Genomic DNA, 25,449 nt, shown 5'->3' with positions numbered 1-25,449 from the left:
TTCTCTTTCTGGGACTTGGATTAGACATATACTAGACATTTTTCTCTGTCTTCTATGTCTCTTAACGTATCTTTCATATTTTCTGTCTCTGCTTCTCTGTGACCTGAACCAGACAAGATGGAGGTAGGTAAATATGAAAGCCAGATTTGCCCAGGTGGCAAGTGCTAATATTAGCCCTGGGATCCAGACACTAAGCCATGGACCCAACCTTAGATAGGAGAGTTATAACTGAGATGTTTTCCTTAAGTAAGACATGACCCTTGAGGGAGGCGCAAACTGAGATGCTGTATGAATGAAAGCATCCCTAGGATAAGGCCTAAAGATCCGCATGTGTTAGATTCCACTAAATATAAGCTCATAAACAAAAACACACAAAGAAATAAGCTATAATGAGTGAAATCACAACTATAACTTCATATTTGGACATCCATAGACTTCTAGTATTGGGGATATTTTTCTTTGCTTGAACTTAAAGTGTATTAAAATGTATGTTTGCTTTAATTCACTTATTTCAGTTTTATTGCAACAGGAGGATCTTTAGGAACATCTACTCCGGAATTTTTTACTTACTATTTAATAGTAATTAAAGCCTTTAAATGATGGTCATATTCTTTTTAAAAAAATTTTATCTTTATTGTACTTTTTTCCATTACCATTTAATCCTCTTATGCTCCCTCTTCCCAGCAATCACCACACTGTTGTCCATGTTCATGTCCATTGATTATGCTATTACAGTTGTCCCCATTCTTTCCCCTTTGCCCCTATCCACTTAGCACCCCTCACTCCCTCAGGCAATGCCACCATCATTGTTCATGTTCATTGGTCCTGTTTATAAGTTATTTGGCTATTCTTTTATTTCCTGTACTGTGCTTTACCATCCCCATTGCTATTCTGTGGCCACCTGTTTGTACTTCTTAATCCCCTCACCTCTTCACCCATTCCCACACACCTCCTTCCATCTGGCAACCATCAAAGTGCTCTCCATGTCCATGATTCTATTTCTGTTTTTGTTTGCTTAGTTTGTTTTTTTTAAGATTCAGTTGTTGATAGATAGGAGTTTATTGACATTTTATTGTTCATAGTTTTGATATTCTTTTCCTTAAATAAGTCCCTTTAACATTTTATATAATAATGGCTTGGCGATGATGAACTCCTTTAGCTTTCTTTGTCTGGGAAGCACTTTATCTGCCCTTTGATTCTAAAGGATAGCTTTGCTGGGTAGAATAATCTAGGTTGTAGGTCCTTGCTTTTCATGACTTTGAATATTTTTTGCCAGTACCTTCTAGCCTGCAAAGTTTCTTTTGAGAAATCAGCTGACTGTCTTATGGGAACTCCTTTGTAGGTAATTATGGGAACTCCTTTGTAGGTAATATCTGCTTTTCTCTTGCTGCTTTTAAGATTGTTTCTTTATCTTTAACCTTTGGCATTTTAATTATGATGTGTCTTGGAGTGGGCCTTTCTGGGTCCAGCTTGTTTGGGACTCTGTGCTTCTTGAACTTGCATGTCTCTGTCCTTTACCAAATTAGGGAAGTTTTCTTTCATTATTTTTCAGATAGGTTTCCAATTTCCTGCTCTTTCTCTTCTACTTCTGGCACCTCTATGATGCAAATGTTTGAATGCTTGAAGTTGTCCTAGAGGCTGCTTATACTATCTTTGTTTTTTGGATTCTTTTTTCTTCTTGTTCTGATGGGTTGTTTTTTGCTTTCTTATTTTCCAAATCATTGATTTGACTCCTAACAGCTTCATCCACTCTACTGTTGCGTCCCTGTAAATTGTTCATTATTTCAATTAGTGTATCCTTCATTTCTGGCCAGATCTTTTTTATGCTGCTAAGGTCCTCACTAAGTTTCTTGAGCATCCTGATAACCAGTGTTTTGAACTATGCATCTGATAGATTGCTTATCTCCATTTTGTTTAGTTCTTTTTCTGAAGTTTTGATCTGTTCTTTCATTTGGGCCATATTTCTTAGTCTCCTTATTTTGGCAGCCTCCCTGTGTTTGTTTTTATGTATCATTAGATAGAGCTGCTGTGACTCCCTGTCTTGGTAGTGTAGCATAATGTAGTAGGTGTCCTGTAGGGTGCAATGGCACAGCCTCCCCTATCACTCAAGCTGGGTACTTGAGGTGCACCCTTTGTGTGGTCTGAGTACGCCCTCTTGTATTTGAGCCTTGGTTGCTGTTGTCAGGTCAATAGGAGGGATTTACCCAGGCCAGTCAGCTCCAAGGACTGGCTGTGACCACTGATTGCTAACCTCTGCCCTACACAGAGGATCAGCTGTGCAGAGACTTGGTTGTGGTGCTCCAATGTGGTCTATAGCTGTCCACCAGGTGTGCAGGCCTTGGGGTTTCCATGGTGGTGCAGGCCAAGAGCAGCCTGTATTGTGCTCAGGACCTCCCTGCCTGAGCTATAAAGCAATCTGAGGTGGCTGCTATTTGTGCTGGGCTTAGAGATTCCCAGGTAAAGCCAAGGTGTGAATCTAGGCTGGCTGCTGCTAGTGCTGTCCCTGGAGCTCACTGAGGCCAGCTGTTGTTTGTTTGAAAGGATTTAGGAAGTTGTACAGTATGAGCCAAGACCAGCCATTCATATGGAAAAGCCACTGTTTACAACTGTAAGTTGGGTGGGATGGAACCTCAGGGGATCTCCAGGGCAGGGCAAACAGTGTTAGCCAGGTTGATGGAGTCTCAGATATGGCATCTGCTTGCCAGCTCTATGACTTTGTGATGGGAGGATTCAGAAAAAGAACAATGACCTCTGCTCACCTTTTCTGTTTGGGAGGAAGCTGTCCCCAGCTCTTGCCTTACTACCAGACACTTCAGTTTCTCCCTGTATGTCACTGGTGCCTTGCAAGCTGCTACTGTAGTGCTAGAGCTCAGAGGGATGGTGTGTGGGGGTTCTTTAAGAGGAACTGCTTGGTACTCCAGTCATTTCTTACACCGATTCGATCCCTGCTGGTTTTTGTAACCAGAAGTTGTAGGGACTTATCTTCCTGGCACTGGAACCCTAGAGTAGGGGGCCTGGTATGGGGCTGGGACTCCTTACTCCTGAGATAGTCCTCTCAAATTTTTATCCACCAAATGTAGATGTGGAACCAGCCTGTTCTCTCTTACCAGTCTGGATGGATGTGGTTTCTTTAATTTGATAGTTGTCAGACTTTCATTCAACTTGATTTCTGATGGTCTGAGTGATGGTTGTTCTATAATTTTGTTGTAATTTTGATGTAGTTATGTGAGGAGTTGAACCCTGTTTACCTATGCTGCCATCTTCACTGAAAGTGGATGGTTATATTCTTATGAGTTGTTGTTTTTTTCTCTGTTTTTTAACCAGAGCTTGAGAGGAACTTTTTTTAACATTATTAGGATCTGTTCATTTTTTTCTAAGTTGATAAAGAATGTTTGGAAAAAATTATATGGAATAATTAAGAAAATGATAATTTAAGATATCTTGAGTAAAATGAAAATTAGATTCAAATAGTATATATTGTCATAATAAACTAGCTTTTAAATTTTTATATATTATAAATATATTATTGTTTTTCATGACATTATTTATCTGTTTAAAAGCTTAATTACTAATATCCTTTATACCCTTTTCATCCCTGGGTTTTTTAGGCGTAATATTCATGGAGTAAGCAAAGAAAAAATAACAAGAATGTTGGAACATTATCAACGTTTTGTTTCAGTGCCAATAATTATGAGTTCTTCGGTGCCAGAAAAAATTGAACGTATTGAGTTATGTGCATATTCTCCTGAGGACCAAAGTTTTAGGTAGGTTAACGTCCTTATGTACAGATTTTCAATTTAAAATAAATTTTTTAAAAATAAAATTTTGGAGCTTGTAAAATTATTGCCAGGTAACTTGTACGGCTCATGTATAGTCTTACATGAAGTAGGATGTATGTATGTGATGAACAGGAAAAGAAAAGCATTTGAGTGGTATTAGGTTTGTTTCATTGTTCTTAAGGTTTTGTGGGCCCGTGTTTATACGGTCTTCATTATGTAACTTCTTGCCATCCAGGTCTTTATCCTTATCTTATCTCCTCATTGTTATTATTTGTATATATCACATCACTTAATTTCCTTAGCTATTAGTAAAAATTCTCTTTCAAGCTAGTATGGTAAATGAGTAAAGAAGATCATAAAATACGTAGAGAGGTCTGAATTGCCTGTATTTTGTGATGATAAAAGATAGAGAGGTTCTATTAAAAAGGAGTTGGGAGTCATGGAGAGGAAATTCGTAAATGCCTTTTCACTGAGGAGCATTGTTGCAAAGTGGTGAAGAACATGCGTTCTTAAGCCTTATTTCCTGGCTTCAAATCCCAAAGTTTTATAAAATATAATTATAAAATCTCTCTATACTTTAGTTCTTTATTTCTAAAATGGCAGTGACAACACTTTGCTCATAGGATTTCATAAGGATTATGAACACTTGGAAAGGACTTAGAATAGCATCTGGCATATGGAAAATTCAGTGCTAGATGTGAGTTTAGCAGGAGGATTTCATGGGAGAGGTGGGGCTCTGAGAGCTCCTAGAGGAAAGATGGAGAGGAAGGAAAAGGAGTTGACAAACTGAATAAGGAAAAAGCACTGCAGTTGAAAGTAGTGATTAGGCAGAAGTGCTCTGAATCTGAAATTAACGGTAAGGATGATCTTAACAAATTTAAAAAGTGACATCCTAAATGAGATCTCTTCCCTATCTCTCATTTCTCTTTTAACTGTGCAAATCATGTTCGTCGACTCTGCAACTTTATAAATGATGCTTAAACGTTTTCTTCTGTAGCAAATGACAGATAGGTAATACAGAAGCAGACCTAATTTCACATTGTGTTAAGCTTAAATAAGTTAAAGAAACCAGGGAGGTGGTGTCCTCTTCTGGGAATAAATTTAGAAACTTAACTTTAACATTTACGTATAATAAACATCTTAACTGAAAATATCATGTTTATTATTCAATTAAAAAAAAGTTTTAGTGCTTCTTATATGCCAGGCATTTTGCCAGGCGTTGTGGTTACAACAAAGGGGTGTGTTCATAGTGTGTTACATATGGAAAGATCAAGACTAGCTTTTATAATGTAGTGCATTTCTAGAATTTTTAGAGTGAATAAATGTTAAGTGTCCTGTCTTTCAGTTATATGCTTTTTAAATTTAAATAAGATTAATGATAACATTAAAGAGACTACCTTGTAATACTTAAAAAATCTTACAGCCCAAGAGACAGTGAAGACCTTACCTCTGAAAAAGAAGGAAATGTTTTATCCTCATCTTTGAAGCACATAGAGTTAACTGAAGAGAAGAAACTTGACCTGACTGAAGAAACTGTGTTACCTGAGGATGTTACATGTCTCGCTAATGCAGATTTAAACAAAGAAAGAAAAGAAATAAGTGGTATGAATCCTAGCATTCAGAGTTCTTTTGTTCAGGAAGTTCCAGACATGTATTTTTCTGATTCTGAAAGCAAAGTACGATTAACAAACACAAGTGAAATAGAATGGGTGGAAATAACCTCTGAAAAAGAGTATAGTAAAACCAATGCAGGTAGTTTTGTAGAGAGAATGTCACCGAGTATTAGCCATGGTGAAAATAATCAAGAAGACTGTGATCTTTCAAATGCTGTATCACTTCAGAATGAAAACTCTTCACCTGGTGAAATACTGGAGGAAAGAGCAATGGTAAAGAAAAAAGCCTTTGGAAAACAAAAAAGCAAGTCATCTTTGGAAAAGTTACCAAGACATGAACTATCAGATTTTGTTGGTGATTGGCCAGTTGATAAAATTCTTGGTCAGAGGATAAAAAGGAACCGAAAGACTGGAAAAGCTTCATCTGTACAAAGTGACAAAAAGTATCATCGCCCTCCATCATGCAGAGTATTAGATAATAGTCTATCTGTGAGTATAGATCAAATCCAGCAACCAGGACCCCCACATGAAAGTATAGAGAATGACAAGAAGTCACAGGGTGCTGATGCTTCAGAAGCTTTCAGTAGCTGTAACTATAACACTTACAGAAATACTGGAAAAAAATCACTTAGCCTTGTGGGTGACTGGCCTTCATCTGATGCTTTAGCTGAGAGGGAGCACAGATCAAGAATTCCAAAGGCTGGTGGAAATGAGCCCAGCCTAGGATTTGGAACTAATGACATTCTGAGTGAGATACCCTTATACAGAACACATGAGGCCTGTTGGGGCACAAGCCCTGAAGAACTAAAAACGTTGGGTAGCTCTATTCTAGGAAGTTCTGAAATGCTACCCAGTGAAATGGCCTGTGAGAATGACCCTTGTCCAAGTAAAAAGATTTATGGGCCATACATGTTGTCTCTCACCAATACTGCTTCACCTATTTCTGGAGTAGCAGGACCACACACTTCAGCTGGATTTCCAGAAGGAAAGCTTAAAGAAGTCTCTGAAATAGAAGTAGGCATGTGTACCCAGACTGAACCACAGGATTTTGCTCTCCTATGGAAAATAGAAAAGAATAAAATTAGTGTTTCAGATTCTGTGAGAGTATTAACAGGCAGATTAGATGGATTTAAACCAAAAGCCTTCAATATTAACACAAACTTAAATATTCAAGAAACAATTCCATATAGGGTAATGTATGATAAAAGCACATTTGTTGAAGAAAGTGAGCTTACCAGTGCTGATGAATCTGAAAACCTTAACATTCTATGTAAATTATTTGGATCCTTTTCATTAGAAGCCCTAAAAGACTTATATGAGAGGTGTAACAAAGATATTATTTGGGCCACAAGCCTTTTGTTGGATTCTGAAACTAAATTATGTGAGGATACTGAATTTGAGAATATCCAAAAATCACATGATGAAGCACAAGTTGGGCCATTTTCTCTGGGATTTAATTTGAAGGAAATTATTAGCCAAAGAGGAACCTTAGAGAATTCGAATTCTTCTATGCTAGAATTTAGCCATGGGATTGGTATCACTAACGCTAATGTACAGTCTCCCTGTGATTCAGAAAAGGGAGACTCAGAGCAGGCAGAAATAAGAGCTGTAACTACTGAAAAACCTGGATTAATAAGTGTATTTCCTAATGCCACTACAGAGCTAAAGAATGCTAATAAAGTCCTTCCTAATAGTCAGGCAGAATTTTCAGGTTTATTTAACATCAACCAGTCTTTTTCAGGTACTATAAATGCTATTCCTGCTCAAGATGTGAGTGAATTGGATAAGAATCTAGAAATAACAGAAATTGGAGACAGTATGCGTTCTTCTTTGAATTTGTCTGATATTTTAAACTCTGTATCACGCACTTCAAATCTTGAATTAAATGAAGGAATTTATTTTACTGACTCTCGTGAAATAAATAAACATGAAACTCTTCCAAAGGATTTTGTGAAATTTCCAAACACAGAAGGATTTGTGAATGAAGATGAACAGGAAATGGAAAAAATTCTAATGGCAGGGAATACTTTGTTAGCTGGAGTTAGTGAAGAAGATAAAACTAAGATGTTGAATCCCAGGCCAATTATGGCCAAATCTCTTACCATAGACTGTCTGGAATTGGCATTACCCCCTGAACTGGCTTTTCAGCTCAGTGAATTATTCGGCCCTGTTGGTATTGATTCAGGTAAGGAAAAAGTAAATTACCTAATTATGTGTCTTTATGTGAATAGAAGAATATAGGTAGTTCTATTTCAGTTTAAAAACTATTTCATATGTTAACTGAAATGTAAAATAATTTGTGTGGTTTACTTTTGACACAGTGTGTAGAGGATTTTCAAAGATGTAATTTGAAGAAAGAGAGAGTATTTATATGGAGTTGTGTTCATCTCATTCATATATTGAAAATTTTCTCTGGTATTTACTGCATACTTATTTATACAGATGAACCTTTTTGAACCCTTTGCTGCTACTCCAGATACATTTAAGGCAAGATTAATTTTTTAAAACAACACACTATTGAAAAATCTTGAATAATGGACATGAATACATTAAATTTATTTAGAATAATGGACCTGAATAACTTAAATATATGAGGCATTGTATAATTGCAGCAGGCAAGAAGTGTGAAAACAATGACATATTACATATTACAAAAGTATTCCAAGAGAACTAGAATCATAGGTTAGTAATTAATATTAATTAATATTATAATGCATAAAGTGGTTGAGTATGTTTCCTGTAAATGTATGGGTAACGATTATATTTTCTTTTCTTTTTCCCATTATAAGGGTCTCTAACAGTTGAGGATTGTGTGGTTCATATAGATCTGAATCTGGCTAAAGTGATTCATGAGAAATGGAAAGAATCTGTAATGGTTGGTAGGCTTCTTTTTACCAAGAGCTTTTTTCGTATCCATTTTGTTACCTTTGCTCTTCAATAAAATCTGTTCTATGAAAGAGTTCTTTGAATTTTGACTTTGAAAGAAAATGAACTTTATGACTTAACAAATTACTGATTTTTATCACTTCTCAGTATTTTAGATTATTTCTAGACTGGCTAAATAATATAATTAATGGTGAAGCTCAATATGTTGAATTTTTTTAAGGGAAAAAGTCAAATAGTTTTTACTTCCTAAATTAAAAATATGCAGTACTGATTACAGTGTAACAACTCTGTAAAGTACTGATTAATTAAAATTTAAAAACACTTAAAAAATACAGTGTAACAACTCTGTAAGTGGAAAAAATATAGATGTCATACTTTTATAATTTTGTTTACCTAATTTTATTGCCTTACTTAGATTTTAGTGTGAACGATTGATAATTTTACAGAGAGAAATGATTTCTAGAGAAAAATAATATAATCTTGTTTTGTAATACACCCTCCTTTGTCAATCCCCTGTTGCTATATTTGTGTTTAGGAGCGACAAAGACAAGAAGAAGTATCCCGTGGCAAGTCTGTGCGAGGTAAAGCACTTATTTTTTACTACTGATGATTTTGTCTTGACGTTGTAACTTGTGTGTATGAATTTTAACTCACTTTAAGTATACTTCCACAAAATGTTACCCAAGAATTTTGATTTGCAAATGGAAGTTCTTTAAAAAATTGTTTTATTTTTATAATGAAGAAAAAAGACCCTCTAATACTGTTCAGCTTTCATGAGTGATGTGGAACACGTAAGATGAGCTCTAATACATACAGTCAAGGTGTTTGCTATTAGATTTTGCTCTGAATGAAAGAAAACTGTTCTGGTTTGAGAGCAATAAAAGTGTTCATGTGTTTAAGTGAGAGCATCATTGAAACATTACTTGGTTATTCAAAATTTTTCTTAATGTTACATTGACTGCTTTTTTGGTACATCTGCCAAATTGAAAATATTTTATTCCAGGAGACTTACGCTTTATAGTGCTGTTCTTTTCTTAGTGATTAGTGCAGGGTGGCATACCTGTTAATAAGGGTCTTCCTTGGGTGTATGAATTCCTCCATATACTTTTGTCCACTACACACTAGGATTGCAGGTTGAAGATTCTTAGGATGTGCTTTCGTTCAGATCCGTGCTCGTATTATAGCTTGAAGAGCTGGTGTTGTTTGAGAGCTAGAGGTGCCCAAAGGGTATGAAGAGTTGTGTGAAGGACACTATCCACTGTTTTTGCACTCTCCAGGAAAGCAAAGGAATGTGTATCAGAATGTGTTGTTATTCCTTAGAAGTGATGACATGTTACACGCATATGTTGCATATCATTTGCTCGATATTCATGGGGTGCCTCCAGTGGGTTGATTATAGATTTGCCAAAATGCCGATCTTTCCAGCCCTTGGAGTGGCTGGACAGAACTGACCAGAGCTGCTCTATCTAGGTGGTGACTTTGAGCTGGCTGCAACTTCCTGTGTTTACCATTGTATGTTTTCTGTGTGTCAATGTGGTATGAAGAAGAGTGAGAAGCATTGAGTTGATTTATAATGATACCCAGATCATGACTCATTTGAAATATTCCTACATTTACATGTCATTTCTTGCTCATGGTTAAATGAAGGTGAATGTGAACCTTCAGAATTGCATTATGTTTATAAGCTAAAAGTAAAAAAAAAATGTTTCCTTGGTCTCTGAGGTAGACGTAAGAGTGTATAATGCTTAATTTGTATCTTTTGTTGTTGTTGTTGAGGGTCTGACACTATTTATACTGCTTTTGTAGATTCTTCCATGGTTGGGCATCTTGGTCTTGATAATGCTGAACAAAAATCATCTCAAAGAACAGGCAAAAAGTTACTGAAGACTTCAGCAGCATCTGAAATGCTACCTTTATCGGATCATTGGAATACTCAAACTAAAAAAGTATCACTCAGAGAAATAATGTCAGAAGAAATTGCCTTACAGGAAAAGCATGATTTGGTATGAGTTAATATAAATATTAAGTCTTTGTCTCTGACTCTAGATCGATTATGTATGTTTACTTTGTGATTTTCATTTGATTTTATATTTCCTAGTCTGGAATCTGTTTTTAACTTGATTGAAGTTAATGTTAAAATTGAAAAATGTTTTAAACATAGTTTAAAGCTGGAGGCTTTTGCTTCTGGGAAATTAGTTGATATTCTGTAACAATAAATCAATCTATGTTAAATCTATTGTTTTTTATTTAACTTTTCAGGTGATTGAGCTGCATGGCTCTTAGCCTTTTAACATTTTATAATTTCTAAATTCTAGAAACATGGAATAAATCTTTAAAGATAGTTTCATTCATAAATTAGTAATAAAATTTCTCTTGCTATCACAGAAGTGTCCATCTTTGAAACAGAATTCTTTAGAGTAAGTTTTAGAAACTTAACGATTTGAATTAAAAAATATATATACCCTTATCTAACTTTTCAGTTAAGTACGTTCAAAGAGACACTTCATTTCACTTTGAAGTTTATATGTATTTTTTTTGTTCCTTATTCATTCTATCTAATTATATAAAACCATAAGTGAATTTGGTTTCCTTTGCATTTGTTGTTCGTAGCTTTTTTTGGAATTCTGCAAATTGGTATTAGAGGATTTAAAAACCAGAAGAGAAAAGACCTTAAAGGTTATTCATTCTAATTCTCAGGGGAAATAACTTTTAAATGGTGATCTTAAAAACACTTTTACATTCTTTCTTACTCATTTGACTGCTTAAAGGAACACCTTTATATTTGGTTGAAATACATAGACTTGGTACATAGAAGAACAATGGGATTACTAGGGCAGTCTAGTTACCCTGTTAAATTGCTAGCATTCTCATCTTTGCACATTTATATAATCCCTTCAGTATGATTTTATAACTTAGTGTTGTTCAGATATCCTTTTCAATTTATGTATGTAATAAATTAGACAAATGGATTTTCTTTTAAAAATAGGGAAAGCCTAGAACTTAAGCACAAATAGAGTGACACTTTTGGTTGAAATGCCATTTTCCCTATTGAAGCTTATATTTACAGTTCTAACTTGCCTTTTAATCTCTCAGTGTAATAGTGAATAAATGAACATTTTTGACTTCCAACTTAATGCACTTTTTTTCCCTTATCAGTAATTTTTGCTTGTCTTTGTATGGGTTGGGTAATAGAAGCTCTTATCTTTTGATCCCAAGGACTCCCTCTGAGGTAGAACCCCAGTAAGAAAATTTCGTGATGATTCCTCCTCACTTTTTGTCCCCAAAGGAGAAGTACAAAGAATATAAAATATCTTTAGGCATAGTTATGAATAGAGTAATTAATTGTAAGATGATTAAGGTCATGAGTTTTCAGTTTTTTTGAATTTAAAGATTTGAAACTGTGGCTTAGTAGGTTTCTGATAAATCTGATCATTGTTAAGTTCTGATTATAATGCATATTTTAAATAAAACATGAAATATTTTTAGTTATTGAGATAGCTGTTTCTATCACTCTGGTGACATATTCTGTGTTCATTCTTTTACTGGTCAGCTGGCCACCTACTGTGGTTCCTCTTCTATTATTTGGTGTTATATAAATGTCCTGAATATGATTAAGTTTCAAAACTGGTAACTATTCTAGGATTGTCCTAGACTTATGTAATTTTTATATTTAGGAATTTTCAGAGTCATCTTTGAACTTTTATGGGAAGTTATTTTTCAGACATTAGAAACTTTGTAGCAAACAAAAATATTTAGTTTACAATGTCAACAAATTAATTGTCTTACGAGTTAGAAGTCACTTTAAGAATGTTAACCATAATCCTAGATTAGGATAAAATAGCACATTTTATAAAAGTTCTTTTGGTTGGGCAATTTAAACAGGTCCAGATATGACTTGTGAAAAAATTAACAATTAGTAACAATTCTCATACAGTTATTTTGAAGTAAATGTGCTTGTGAAACTTTTAAAAACTGTGAATTTTAAGATTTTTCTGTCAACCTGAATTTGCAACTTATTTGTACATTGTAGTTTCTGCCCATTGAGGAGAATATGTTTTTGAGGACGTTGTTCACAGCATCACACAGTGTCCCTTTTATGAGGACCCATGGGGGAAATTTCTCTCAGGTCTCAGTACCAGAAAAAGCTGTACTTCTCCTGAGCAACTGGTTTGTTTTTATTTTATGGACACTGAGAATCTTTGTTTCCCCCTTTGCTTCGGCCACTAAGAGGCTCAGAACTGAATTTGTGGACCACTTTTAGCAAAGTCATACAGGATTTTGTGGCATGCATTTATATACTAATTTTATTTGCTAGCTTTATTCTGTATTCTTACCTTTATTTTCTCTACTCTCTGACTTCTTCATTTATTTATATCCTGTTTTATGTAATATGATTGAATTTATTGGGTGTGTATATGTGATAATGTGTATATATATATATACATGCACATATATGTGTATGTGATTGTGTATATATATTTATGAGCAGCTTCAAATACTTTGTAAAAATAGGATATAAATAAATAGTGCAAGAATACTTATATTACTAATTTCAGCCTTTAATCAGTGAAGAAAGTCTGTGATTGCTTTTGAATTATTAGTCTTTTAGCAACAAAATAACCATGCTTTTGGATCAGCATATTTAGTATTATAAATAAATTCCATTTTAAGGATGATTGTTTTGTCTTTTTTTTTTTTTTTTTTTTTTTTTTTAGAAAAGGGAATCACTTATGTTTGAAAAAGATTGTGCCACTAAACTGAAGGAGAAGCAGCTTTTTAAGATATTCCCAGCCATTAACCAAAATTTCCTGGTGGACATTTTCAAGGACCACAAGTGAGTGCTGGAAGGATTCTCAGTAGTTTATACTATGATGTCATTGAAAGCATGTGTTACACGTTTTAATCTGGTATTTTTCTGATAATAGAAATAATATAAGTGTATTATAAACCATTTAATGCAATGCACTTGTACATAATTTAGAAAGTGAGCAGTTTCTGGCCATTCACTTATATGCCTTCTCAATTTTTTTTCATATAGCTATTGTGCATACTAAAGTATGTACATACATGTGTACCTCTTTGTTTTTGTGTCTACATACAAGTATACATTTCATCAAAAAGAGGTTATGTTTTATGTACTGTTTTGTAATGGTTTCGCGGGTATTTATTTTTCCTGTTTATACTTAGTGATTGCTCTTTTCAAAGTCTACAGAGTATTCCAGGTATTCTTAAAGTGATCTTCTTAAATTACTGTAATTTATTTAAACAGGCTCCTACTTATGGACTTTTTGACTATAAGAAAAACTGGAAACTGTGCTGCACTAAGCATTTATGAACAGCATACATTTTTTGCGTACATGGATGAAATCCTATTGTAGGCTAGTTCCTAAAAGTGAAATTGCTGGTTCAGAGTGCTATGGATTTAAAATTTTTATAGCTAATGCCAAATTTCCTTTGATAAAGGCTTTCTGTATTAGTTATATATACTGATAGTGTAATCTGCCCTGAAAAATAAGAATCTTAAAAAATTTTGCCAATCTAATGGGAAAAATATTTCATTGCCGTTTAAATTTTTGTTTTCCTAATTATTATTAAGGTTAAGTAATTTCATTCATTTCTTTTTCTGTTAATTGCTTGTTTGCTTTTTGTCTGTTTTTCTTTTGGTTGTTTGCATTTCTAGATTTGGGAGAACTCTATGTAATAGTAATGTACATCTCTTAATGCAGATTATAATTATTTTTTCTGCTCATAGACCTATCAACCCAGCATTGTCACTTTGGTCATATACATTTTTTTTCAACATTTTATTTTGCCTTCATTTATTCCTTCTCTGACACACTTCTTCTTTTTTGTAAAAAAATAATTTTTTGTGGGGGACCTTGCTCTGTAACAATTCCCCCCTCTCAGACTTAAGAGCCTTTATAATCTTATAAGGGACAATGGGGGCAAAGGTCTCGTGCTCCTCTAGCTGTTTCAAGCTGGGCATGGTCATAGTCCTACCTACCCTTGGGTCCAGAATCCCTAATAAGAGTCGGGGTGTGGAGGGGAGGGTGGCCTTCCCACATGGGGAAGGATCTTGCAGACTCCAGGGCAGTTGGCTGTCCCCAGACAACAGCGTGCTCGGTTTAACAGGCTGGCATCCTTGTTGTATTCTGGGGGCAACAGGTTTGGCAACAGGGTTAAAAGGCATCATTCAATCCATAACCACTAGATGACAAAAGGCAGGGATTAATTTTTCTTTTTTTTTAATTTATTCTTTTTTTTTTTTTTTTTCACTGTGTGGTTGCCTCTCACTAACGCCCCCAACTGGGGACCTGACGAGCAACCGAGTCATGTGCCCTGACTGGGAATCGAACCAGCGACACTTGGCTCGCAGGCCGACGCTCAATCCACTGAGCCACAGCAGCCAGGGCCTTTATTCTTTATTTTTAAAGTATATTTTATTGATTATGTTGTTACAATAGTTCCAAGGGATTAATTTTTTAATGTCCCACATTAGGGAAAAAAAAAAGGCTTCTTTGGAGGAAGATGTGCAAGGCACGTCACACTTGTCCAAAACCCTTTCGCCCACTATACTTAGTTTGGGCTGAGGGAATATTTTAGGTTTATCCCCTCTCAGACCTCTGAGCCCTTTCTGTCCAAGCCATTAGGATAAAAAAAGAGAAACCAGTTTTAAAGTGAAGCCCACAGACCACCCCATACTTCACCAACCCAGCCACTTAGTTCAGCCAAACTGTTGAGTCTCAGGAAGCAGTGATGCAGACAGGATTAAGTGAGGCCTGTATGTACAGACAATCACTCAGGTAATGAGATCATAGGCTTATGCCCTTTGAAAACAGAACACACATGTTAATTTAAACACATAACCCACAAACCAGTCTCTAAATCTGCAAGACTGTCTTATTGTAAAGACATTTAGTTGCAAGGCATTTGATGTTCTTGCCTGTAAGTTAAGCAACTTTGATGATGTCACAGACCTGGTTTAACTTTCAAGTGAAAACAAACGTTAAATGAAAATAAACTTTAAAGACAGCTGCACTACTTTATAGTCTACCACTGAGCATTGTGATTTTCCTTGAGTCATGATTTTTCTCCTCAAGATTACCCTCCTAGTCATTAAAGGGATTGCATTAAGTCCAGTTTTGTTTTGTTTTTTTAATTTTTTGACAAAAAATTAATTTTTTTTGTTTTTCCATTACAGTTGTCCCACTTTTTCCCCCCATTGCTCCCCCCAACCCAGCCCACCCCTTCTCCCTCAGTCATATCTCCCTTCATTGTCCATGTCCATGGGTCACTAATACATGTTCTTTAACTAAACCCTTCCCTTACTTATCCCCCTTCTCTCCCTTCCCCGTCCCCCCTAATGACTGTTATTCTGTTCCATGTTCTATTTAGTTCATTTGTTTGTGTTGTTCCTTAGTCTCCTGTATTAGGTGATATCATATGGTATTTTTCTTTCATTGCCTGGCTTATTTCACTAAGCATAATTCTCTCTAGTTCCATCCATGTTGTTGCAAATGGTAGGAGTTCCTTCTTTCTTTCTGATGCATAGTATTCCATTGTGTAAATGTACCACAGTTTTGTTTTTTTTTTTGATACAAAACGAAAGTCATTTTATTATTTTTTATTTTTATTTTTTAATATGTTTTATTGATTATACTATTACAGTTATCCCAATTTCCCTTCCCTCTGCTCCCTTCCACCCAGTGGCCCCCCTCCCTCCAGTTGTCCCCCTCTTTTAGTTCATGTCCATTGGTCGTGCATATAGTTCTTCTCAGCCTCTTCCTGTCTACTCCATTCTCTCCTACTATGCTTCTTAATTCCTGTACCATCTCCCTCCTTTACCCACTTCCCGCTCCCCGATGACCTCCCCCAATATGTTCCCCATTCCTATAGTTCTTTTTCCACTCTCATTGCCTATTTAGTTTGCCTTTGTTTCTATTCCCTAGCTGCTGTTATTGGTTCTTGTGTTGCAGTTTTCATTTTAGTGTTCATAGTTTTGGTCCTCCTTTTTCTAAACCAGTCCCTTTAACATCTCATATAACAGTGGTTGGGATCTAATGAACTCTTTCAGTTTTACTTTGTCCTGGAAGCACTTTCTCTGCCCTACTATTCTGAATGACAGTTTCGCTGGATAGAATATTTGTGGTTGTAGGTTTTGGATTTTCATTACTTTGAATATTTCTTGCCAGTCCCTTCTTGCCTGCAGGGTCTCCCTTGCGAAGTCAGCTGATAGTTTAATTGGGACCCCTTTGTACATGATTCTTTTCTCCTCTCTTGCTGCTTTTAAGATTCTCTCTTTATCTTTAACTTTTGATATTTTGATTATAATGTGTCTTGGAGTGGTTCTCCCTTGGTCCAGTTTTTCTGGAATTCTCTGTGCTTCCTGGACCTATAAGTCTATTTCCTTCCCCAAGTTTGGGAAGTTCTGCTTTATTATATTTTCATTTAAGTTTTAAATTTCTAGTTCTTCTTCACTCTCTGGCAATCCTATAATCCGTATGTTCGATCTCTTATAGCTGTCCCAGAGGTTTCTGATCCTCTCCTCATTTTCCTTGGTTTCTGTGTCCTCTCTCCACACTGGTTGAGTGTTTGTTCCTTCTCTATGTTCCGGTTTGTTGATTTGAACTCTGGATTTTATTTCCTCACCTTCTGTCTTGTATGTGGTTTTGTTCTTTTCAGTATGAGTGGCTTTCAATCCTTTCTTGTCTTTTCCCAAATCTTTTGTTAATTCTGTAAGCCACCTGATAACAATGGCCCTGAACTGAGCCGCTGACAGGCTTCTTATTTGTTCATCTGTCAGATTCTTCATCTGCTGCCTGGTGAGCTACACCACCGGGATTTCTATACTTGTCTGCTTCATTTTGACAGATGCGTTTTGCTTTGTTGGGCCGGCTATAGGAGGCAGTGCATGTGTACTCGTCACAACCCCGCGACCGGTGACAATCTGCAACCTTTTTCGCTGCACTGTAGCCCTTTGTCGTCACTACCCAGCAACCAGTGGTGGTCCAGCAACCTTTTACGCTGTGCTGTGGCGCTTTGTCATCACTGCCCAGCGACCCGTGGTGATCCGCAACCTATTTCGCGGCGCTGTGGTGCTTTGTGTGGGGGCGGGGGTCCAAGATGGATTTCCGCAGTTATTCCGCTAGGAGACTGGGATCCGCCCTCCCGCCCTCTGAGCCTCACTGTTCTGGGCGATGTGGTGGTTGCTTTTCCCAGCGTTGGGGTCGCAGGCTGCCGGGGTTAGACTGCTGCTGAGATTGCTCTCCCTGCTGCTGTCCCAGATGCTACCGCAAACAGCACCGCCCCCTTTTGCTCTTCGTACCTGCCCCACGAGCACTGCTGGTTTATAACTTCGTACGTTGGGCTTCCATGTAGCTTTATTTTCTGGAATTTCTAGTTATCTTTTGTTCTGAAGTAGTTGTATTCCTCTCTAGTTGTAGAGGGAGACCGAGCATGTCCGTCTAAGCCTCCATCTTGGCCGGAAGTCTGTACTACAGTTTTTTGATCGACTCATGTACAGATGGGCACTTATGCTGTTTCCAGCACTTAGCTATTGTAAACAGTGCTGCTATGAACATAGGGGTGCATAAGTTTTTGAATTGGGGTTTTGGTGTTTTAGGATTTTTCGGGTATATTCCTAGCACTGGAATCACTGGTTCAAAAGGCAGTTCCATTTTTAGTTTTTTGAGGTAATTCCATACTGTTTTCCATAGTGGCTGCACCAGTCTGCATTCCCACGAACAGTGCACTAGGGTTCTCGTTTCTCCACATCCTCGCCAGCACTTGTTGTTTGTTGATTTGTTGATGATGGCCATTCTGACAGGTGTAAAGTGGTATCTCATTGTGGTTTTTATTTGCATCTCTGACGGTTAGTGATGTTGAGCATTCTTTCATGCGTCTATGGACCCTCTGTGTATCCTCCTTGGAGAAGTGTTTGTTCAGGTCTTTTGCCCATTTTTTAATTGAACTGTCTGTCTTCTTGGTGTTGAGATGTGCAAGTTCTTTATATATTTTGGAGCTCAATCCCTTCTCTGAGGTATCATTGGCAAATATGTTTTCCCATATGGTTGGTTTCCTTTTCATCTTGCTAATGTTTTCTTTTGCTGAGCAGAAACTCTTTAGTTTGATGTAGTCCCATTTGTTTATTTTTTCCTTTATTTCTCTTGCCTTAGGAGATGTATCAGTGGAAATATTGCTACGTGGGATATCTGAGATTTTCTTGCCTATGTTTTCCTCTAGGACTTTTATGGTGTCACGGCTTACATTTAAGTCTTTGATCCATCTTGAGTTTATTCTTGTGTGTCGTGTAAGTTGCTGGTCTAGTTTCATTTTTTTGCATATCTCTGTCCAGTTCTCCCAGCACCATTTGTTGAAGAGGCTCTTCTCATTCCATTTTATGCTCCTTACCCCTTTGTCAAATATTAGTTGACCATATTAGGCCTGAGTTTATTTCTGGGCTCTCTGTTCTGTTCCATTGATCTATATGTCTGTTCTTATGCCAGTACCAGACTGTTTTGATCACAGTGGCTTTGTAGTATGGTTTGATGTCTGATATTGTGATTCCTCCTGCTGTGTTCTTCTGTTTCAAGATTTCTTTGGCTATTTGGGGTCTTTTTTGGTTCCATATGAATTTTTGAAGTATTTGTTCAAGGTCTGTGAGATATGTTGCTGGTATTTTAATAGGGATTGCATTGAATCTATAAATTGCTTTCGGTAGTATGGACATTTTAATGATGTTGATTCTTCCCATCCATGAACATGGTATTTGCTTCCATTTATTTGTATCTTCCTTAATTTCTTTCTTCAGCGTTATGTAGTTTTCTGAGTACAGGTCTTTTATCTCTTTGGTTAAGTTTATTCCTAGGTACTTTATTTTTCTTGTTGCTATAGTAAATGGGATTTTCTTTTTTGTTTCTATTTCTGATATTTTATTGTTGGTGTACAGAAATGCCTTAGATTTCTGTATATTCATTTTGTACCCTGCTATTTTGCCAAATTCGCTTATTATATCCAGTAGTTTTTTAGTGGAGTCTATAGGGTTTTCTATGTATACTATCATGTCATCTGCAAATAATGATAGTTTTACTTCCTCTTTCTCTATTTGAATGCCTTTTATTTCCTTTTCTTGTCTGATTGCTGTGGCTCAAACTTCCAGCACTATGTTGAATAGGAGTGGAGATAGTGGACGTCCTTGTCTTGTTCCTGATCTCAAGGCGAATGCTTTCAGTTTTTGTCCATTGAGTATGATGTTAGTTTCAGGTTTCTCGTATATAGCCTTGATTATGTTAAGGTATGCTCCCTCTCTTCCCATTTTGCTGAGTGTTTTCATCATAAATGGGTGTTGTACTTTATCAAATGCTTTTTCTGCATCTATTGATATGATCATGTGATTTTTGTCTTTCATTTTGTTTAGGTGGTGTATTATATTTATTGATTTGAGAATATTAAACCATCCTTGCATCCCTGGGATGGAAGCCTATTTGATCGGGTGTATGATCTTCTTAATGTTTTGCTGGATCCTGTTTGCCAATATTTTGTTGAGGATTTTAGCATCTATGTTCATCAGTGATATTGGCCTGTAGCTTTCTTTCTTTGGTTGTGTCTTGACCTGGTTTTGGAATTAGGGTAATCCTGGCTTGATAGAAAGAGTTTGGGATTTTTCTCTCTTCTTGGATTTTTTGGAGTAGTTTTAGAAGGGTAGGAGTTAGTTCTTCTTTAAATGTTTTGTAAAATTCGTCTGTGAAACCATCTGGTCCAGGGCTTTTCTGTGCTGGGAGATTTTTGATTACTGTTTCAATTTCATTCTTTGTTATTGGTCTATTCAGACTTTCTACTTCTTGATTCAGTTTTGGAAGATTGTATGTTTCTAGAAAGTTGTCCATTTCATCTAGGTTTTCAAATTTCCTGTCACACACTTGTTTGTAGTAATTTCTTACAATCCTTTGTATTTCTGTGATATCAGTCGTGATTTCTCCTCTTTCATTTCTTATTTTGTTTATCTGGGTCTTCTTTCTTTTTTTCTTGATGAGCCTGGCTAAAGGCTTGTGGATTTTGTTTATTTTTTCGAAGAACCAGCTCCTGCGTTTGTTGATCTTTTGAATTGTTTGTTTAGTCTCTACGTCATTTAATTCTGCTCTGATTTTGATGATTTCCTTCCTTCTACTCGCCCTAGGCTTTGTTTGTTGTTGTTCTAGTTCTTGTAGCTGTAGGGTTAGATTTTTTATTTGAGATTCTTTCTATCCTTTTCAGATAAGCCTGTATTGCTATGAACTTCCCTCTCAGGACTGCTTTTGCTGTGTCCCGTAGGTTTTGGGCTGTTGTGTGTTCATTATCATTAGCTTCCAGAAACTTCTTGATTTCTTCCTTGATGTCATTGTTAACCTATTCATTATTTAATATCATGTTATTCATTCTCCATGAGTTTGGATGTCTTTGATTTTTTTTCTTTGAGGTTGATTTCTAGTTTCAAGGCATTGTGGTCTGATAAGATGCTAGATATAATTTCAATTTCCTTGAATTTGTTGAGGCTTGTTTTGTGTCCTGTCATGTGGTCTATCTTTGAAAATGTCCCATGTGCATTTGAAAAGAATGTATATTTTGCTTCTTTGGGGTGAAAAGTTCTATATATATCAGTTAAGTTCATGTGATTTAGTGTGTTGTTCAGTGGCTGTATTTCCTAGGTGTTTCTTTGCTTCGAAGATCTGTCTATTGTTGATAATGGGGTGTTAAAGTCCCCTACTATGGGTGTGTTGCTGTTGATATCCTTCTTGTGGTCTTCTAGTATTTTTCTTATATATTTGGGTGCTCTTATGTTGGGTGCGTATATGTTTATCAGAGAGTTATATTTTCTTGATGGATTGTTCCCTTAAGTATTAAGAAATGTCCTTCTTTGTCTCTTTTTATGGCCCTTGCTTTGAAATCTGTTTTGTCTGATATGAGTATTGCTACCCCAGCTTTTTTTTCATGTCCATTTGCTTAGAATACTTTTTCCCATCTCTTCACTTTCAGTCTGTGTAAATCTTTTGTTTTGAGGTATGTTTCTTGTAGACAGCAGGTATGTGGGTCCTTTTTTCGTATCCATTCTGCTACCCTATGTCTTTTAATTGGAGCATTTAGACCATTTACATTTAAGGGTATTATTGACATGTATTTATTCATTTCCCTTTGTACCTGTGTTCCTCTCCCTTTTTTTTCCTCCTTTTTTTAAAAAAGCATTCCTTTTAGCATCTCTGGCAATGCTGGTTTGGTGGAGATGTATTCTTTTAGTCTTCCTTTGTCTGAGAAACTCCTTATTTCACCTTCCATTTTGAATGAGAGCCTTGCTGGGTAGAGTAGTCTTGGTTGTAGGCCTTTGTTTTTCATTGCTTGAAATATTTTTACCATTCCCTTCTGGCTTGTAGTGTTTCTGTTGAGAAATCGGTTGATAGCCTTATCAGAGCTCCCTTGTATGTTATTTGCTGTTTTTCTCTTGCTGCTTTTAGGATTCTCATTTTGTCTTTGAATGTTGCCATTTTAATTATGATGTGCCTTGGGGGGGCTTTTGGGGGTTTCTCTTCATTGGAACCCTCTGTGCTTTGTGGACTTGCATGACTTTTCCTCTCATCAGATTAGGAAAATTTTCTGTCATTACTTTTCCTGTCAGGTTTTCTATCCCTTGCTCTTCCTCTTCTCCTTCTTGTATCCCTATGATTCGAATATTGTTTCGTCTCATGTTGTCTTGCAGTTGTCTTAAACCATCTTCATACTTTTTAAATCTTTTTTCATTTTGTGTATTGTCTGGTAATTTTTTCTACATTGTCCTCTAACTCATGATCTGATCCTCTGCTTCATTTAGCCTGCTTTTGATTGATTCTGCTGTGTTCTTCAGTTCAGAAATTGTATTCTTCATTTCTTCCTGGTTCTTATTAATAGTTTCTATGTCCTTTTTTATGCTGGTGTAGTTCTCCATAAGTTCTCTGTAGCTTCCCTGCATGTCTTTGTAGTTTTCTTGGAGTTGTTGGTAATTTCCTGGGAGTTTGTCATAGTTATCTTTGAGATTGTCAAGTACATTGAGCCTCTTCATCACCATTATTTTGAATTCCATGTCTGATAGTTGGCTTATGTCTGTTCTATCTACCTCTCTTTCTGGGGATTCCTCCTTTCCTTTCATTGGGAGGTTGTTTCTGTGTCTTCCCATGTTGTATTCTTCTTGTTTGTTTTTGTTTATTAGATTTGTCTCTTGATTTCCCACCTTTGTGGTATGAGATTCTTCATAGGAGCCCTGGGGGTTTCAATGGTGAAGTCTCTTTGATTTCCTGAGGCTGGCGCTCTTGGGATACCCTTTATGTCATTTGTTTATGCTGTGTGGTTATATTTCAGTTACTCTTTGGTGGGACTTTCCCTCTAGCTAGTTGATTGAGAGTCACTCTGCCCACCTTGTCTTGAGTTCTTTTGTGGAGATGCTGTTAAAACATAAACACACAGCCCAGGCAAGAAACCCACACCCTCAAAAATATTCCCCACCCTCTATCCCACTATTGGCAGTAAATGAGCCAGTATTAATATAAATGTAGAGAGGTTAAGACTATTATACTATAGGAGAAATAGATAAGAGTTGCTTTAAATGAAAAAAAATAAGATTTGTGTGGGGTGATAGAATAATAGGAAGTAGGGTCAAGGCTATGCAAGATAGTAAGTAATATTTACATTGTATGTTAAAAAAATGGAGAGGGAAGAATGCAGAATAAAGTAGGAAAGTGGAAGTGTATAATATTAGGTTTGTATAGCAGTTATATGCTATATATTTAGTGTGGAAGGGAGGCTAAACAAAATAGACAAACAAAACAAATTGAAGAAGAAGGATGGGAGGGAGAGAAGGTATGAAACATTAAAGAGATAGTTTTAAAAAAATATTTAAAAAAATAATAAAGTAAAATAATGATATAAAAATATATATACATATATATATTAAAAAAGAAAGAAAGAAAGAAAGTTTTTACTCAGTTCAGTCTTTGTGTGCAGTCTTCTTTTTCTGGATCCACAGCTGGTCAAAATTCCATGAGTTTCAAATTTTTTCTGGCTGGCTGGCTATGAGGAGCTCTGGCTGGTTTCTGTGGCTGCTTTTCTCTCACTAGTGGGCGTGCTACAACTTTCTGCTGTGAGCCCCGCTGAGTTGGGTCTCTCCCCACTTGTCCTGGGGCACCCTCCACCAGTCCTCAGGCTTCTCTAGCAATGCTGTTCTGTTGGCAAGCCAGTGCGCATGTTCCTAGTCCCTGCCCAGCCGTGGGTCCTGTCTTCGCTTCTCCTCCCAAGCAGTCTCTGTGCTCCAAGCTGCAGCACCGGGCTGTGTCTGTCCCTGGCTGGCAGTGTCTCACCGTTAGTCTGTGCACACTGCCCGCCTGCCTGGGGCCCCCACCGAGCCTGCGTTTCTGTTGCAGCTCTCCCAGCCCAGCTCCGCTCCTTTCTGTTCAGTGGCGCCGCGTTGCGTTCACCCGGTGCGTGGGGTCGCCAGCCCAGACCTGCCAGTCCAGGGGTTCTCTACCCAGACTCAGTTCACACAGCTTCCCACAGTCTGGGCCGCTCGCTGTCCTGCCGCACCTCCGGCTGTTTCAAGGAAACCTTCCTGTTGTCTCCCTCCGGGATTCCGCTGGTCCCAGTGCCTACGGCAAGCAGCAGTTTCCAGGCAGATCTGGGCCAGTGAGCCGGTCTGCAGCTGCCCCTCTGGGGTGCGGTGTGGCAGTGGCGCTGGGCTCACTGGGCCCAGCGACTGGGCTGGGTGGCCCAGAGACTCCCCTTGAGAGCAGGAGCGAGCCTTCTGTTTTTTTCCACTCCTCTCTCGCACTCCCTTCCCTGCTAGCGCTGTCTGAAATTCGAAATTTGCACTCACTCACTCGTCTCCATGTTTGTACTGTAAACCTTTCCGTGATAGGAGCAAGCAGACAACACCTAAGTCCAGTTTTAATTTACCCTGTTCATTTGCATAAACACAACAAGAGCAGCAAATGATCACACATGATCTTTACATCTGCTTTGCTGGAACTTACACAAGGAACCTTTAGGGTGACTTTCAGTTTGCCCTTCATATACATATTTTAATTGTAATGTTTTATCAGAAAAATTTTTTTTTATTTCTTAGTTTTATGTTTTTAGGATGTCTGTTCTACACCAACATTATAAAAATATATTCTTCAGAATTTTAATTGTTAAATATTCTTAATTTATCCAGCATTGTAATGGGTATAGTGTGAGGTAAAGATTTAACTTAATTGTTTTTCCAAATGATTAACTAGATGAATAGACCAACTTTACCTACCGATAATTAGATACATCACTAATATTTACAACATCTCAAATAAACATTTTCTTTTTTTGCCAAAATTTGCTATTTAAATATTTATTTTAAGATATTTTATTGATTATGCTATTACAGTTCCCAATTTTTCCCTTTGCCCTCCTCCACCTGGTACCCCTCTTCCCCCCAGCAATTCTCCGCTTAGTTCATGTCCATGGGTTGTACATGTAAATTCTTTGGCTTCTCCATTTCCTATACTGTTCTTAACATTTCCCCTGTCTATTTTGTACCTACCAATTTGTACTTCTTAATCCTTGCACTTTCCGTCCCCCCTCCCAGCTTAAAACCCTCCAAATCATCTCCATATCTATGATTCCATTCCTGTTCTCCTTGTTTGCTTAGTTTGTTTTTGGTTTTGTTTGTTTTTTAGATTCAGTTGTTGATAGTTGTAGGTTGTCATTTTTAATGTTCATAGTTTTGATCATATTTTTCCTAAATAAGTCCCTTTAACATTTTATATAATAATGGCTCGGTGATGATGAACTCCTTTAGCTTTGCCTTCTCTGGGAAGCACTTTATCTGTCCTTGCATTCTAAATGATAGCTTTGCTGGATAGAGTAATCTTGGTTGTAGGTCCTTGCTTTTCATCACTTTGAATACTTCTTGTCAGTCCCTTCTTGCCTGCAAAGTTTTGAGAAATCAGCTGATAGTCTTATGGGAACTCCTTTGTAGGTAACTCTCTGCTTTTCTCTTGCTCCTTTTAAGATTCTCTTTCTTTTTAAAGATTTTATTTATTAATTTTTAGAGAGAGGGAAAGGGAGAAAGAGAGGGAGAGAAACATTTATGTGCGAGAGATACATCATTCGGTTGCCTCTTGCACACCCCCAGCTGAGGACCT

The 25,449-nt window shown here is 36.9% G+C and overlaps 1 protein-coding gene across 3 annotated transcripts in view; it reads left to right on the top strand.

Moving 5' to 3' along the window:
* N4BP2 (NEDD4 binding protein 2) overlaps positions 1–25,449 on the top strand; it is a 73,843-nt gene that overhangs the window by 20,221 nt on the left and 28,173 nt on the right. For all 3 annotated transcript variants that reach the window (XM_090266967.1, XM_090266965.1, XM_090266966.1), the window contains 6 exons: positions 3,609–3,764; positions 5,203–7,577; positions 8,182–8,267; positions 8,814–8,859; positions 10,085–10,281; positions 12,994–13,112. In XM_090266967.1, coding sequence (XP_090123093.1) covers positions 3,609–3,764; positions 5,203–7,577; positions 8,182–8,267; positions 8,814–8,859; positions 10,085–10,281; positions 12,994–13,112 — 2,979 coding nt within the window. The remainder of the gene's footprint in view (positions 1–3,608; positions 3,765–5,202; positions 7,578–8,181; positions 8,268–8,813; positions 8,860–10,084; positions 10,282–12,993; positions 13,113–25,449) is intronic.

This window comes from Furipterus horrens, unplaced genomic scaffold, assembly GCF_987537825.1.
Source record: "Furipterus horrens unplaced genomic scaffold, mFurHor1.1.pri manual_scaffold_2, whole genome shotgun sequence".
In the NCBI taxonomy this organism is placed as follows: Eukaryota; Metazoa; Chordata; class Mammalia; order Chiroptera; family Furipteridae; genus Furipterus; species Furipterus horrens.
Note: the sequence above shows the minus strand (reverse complement) of the source record. Positions and strands in the feature narration are given on the sequence as shown.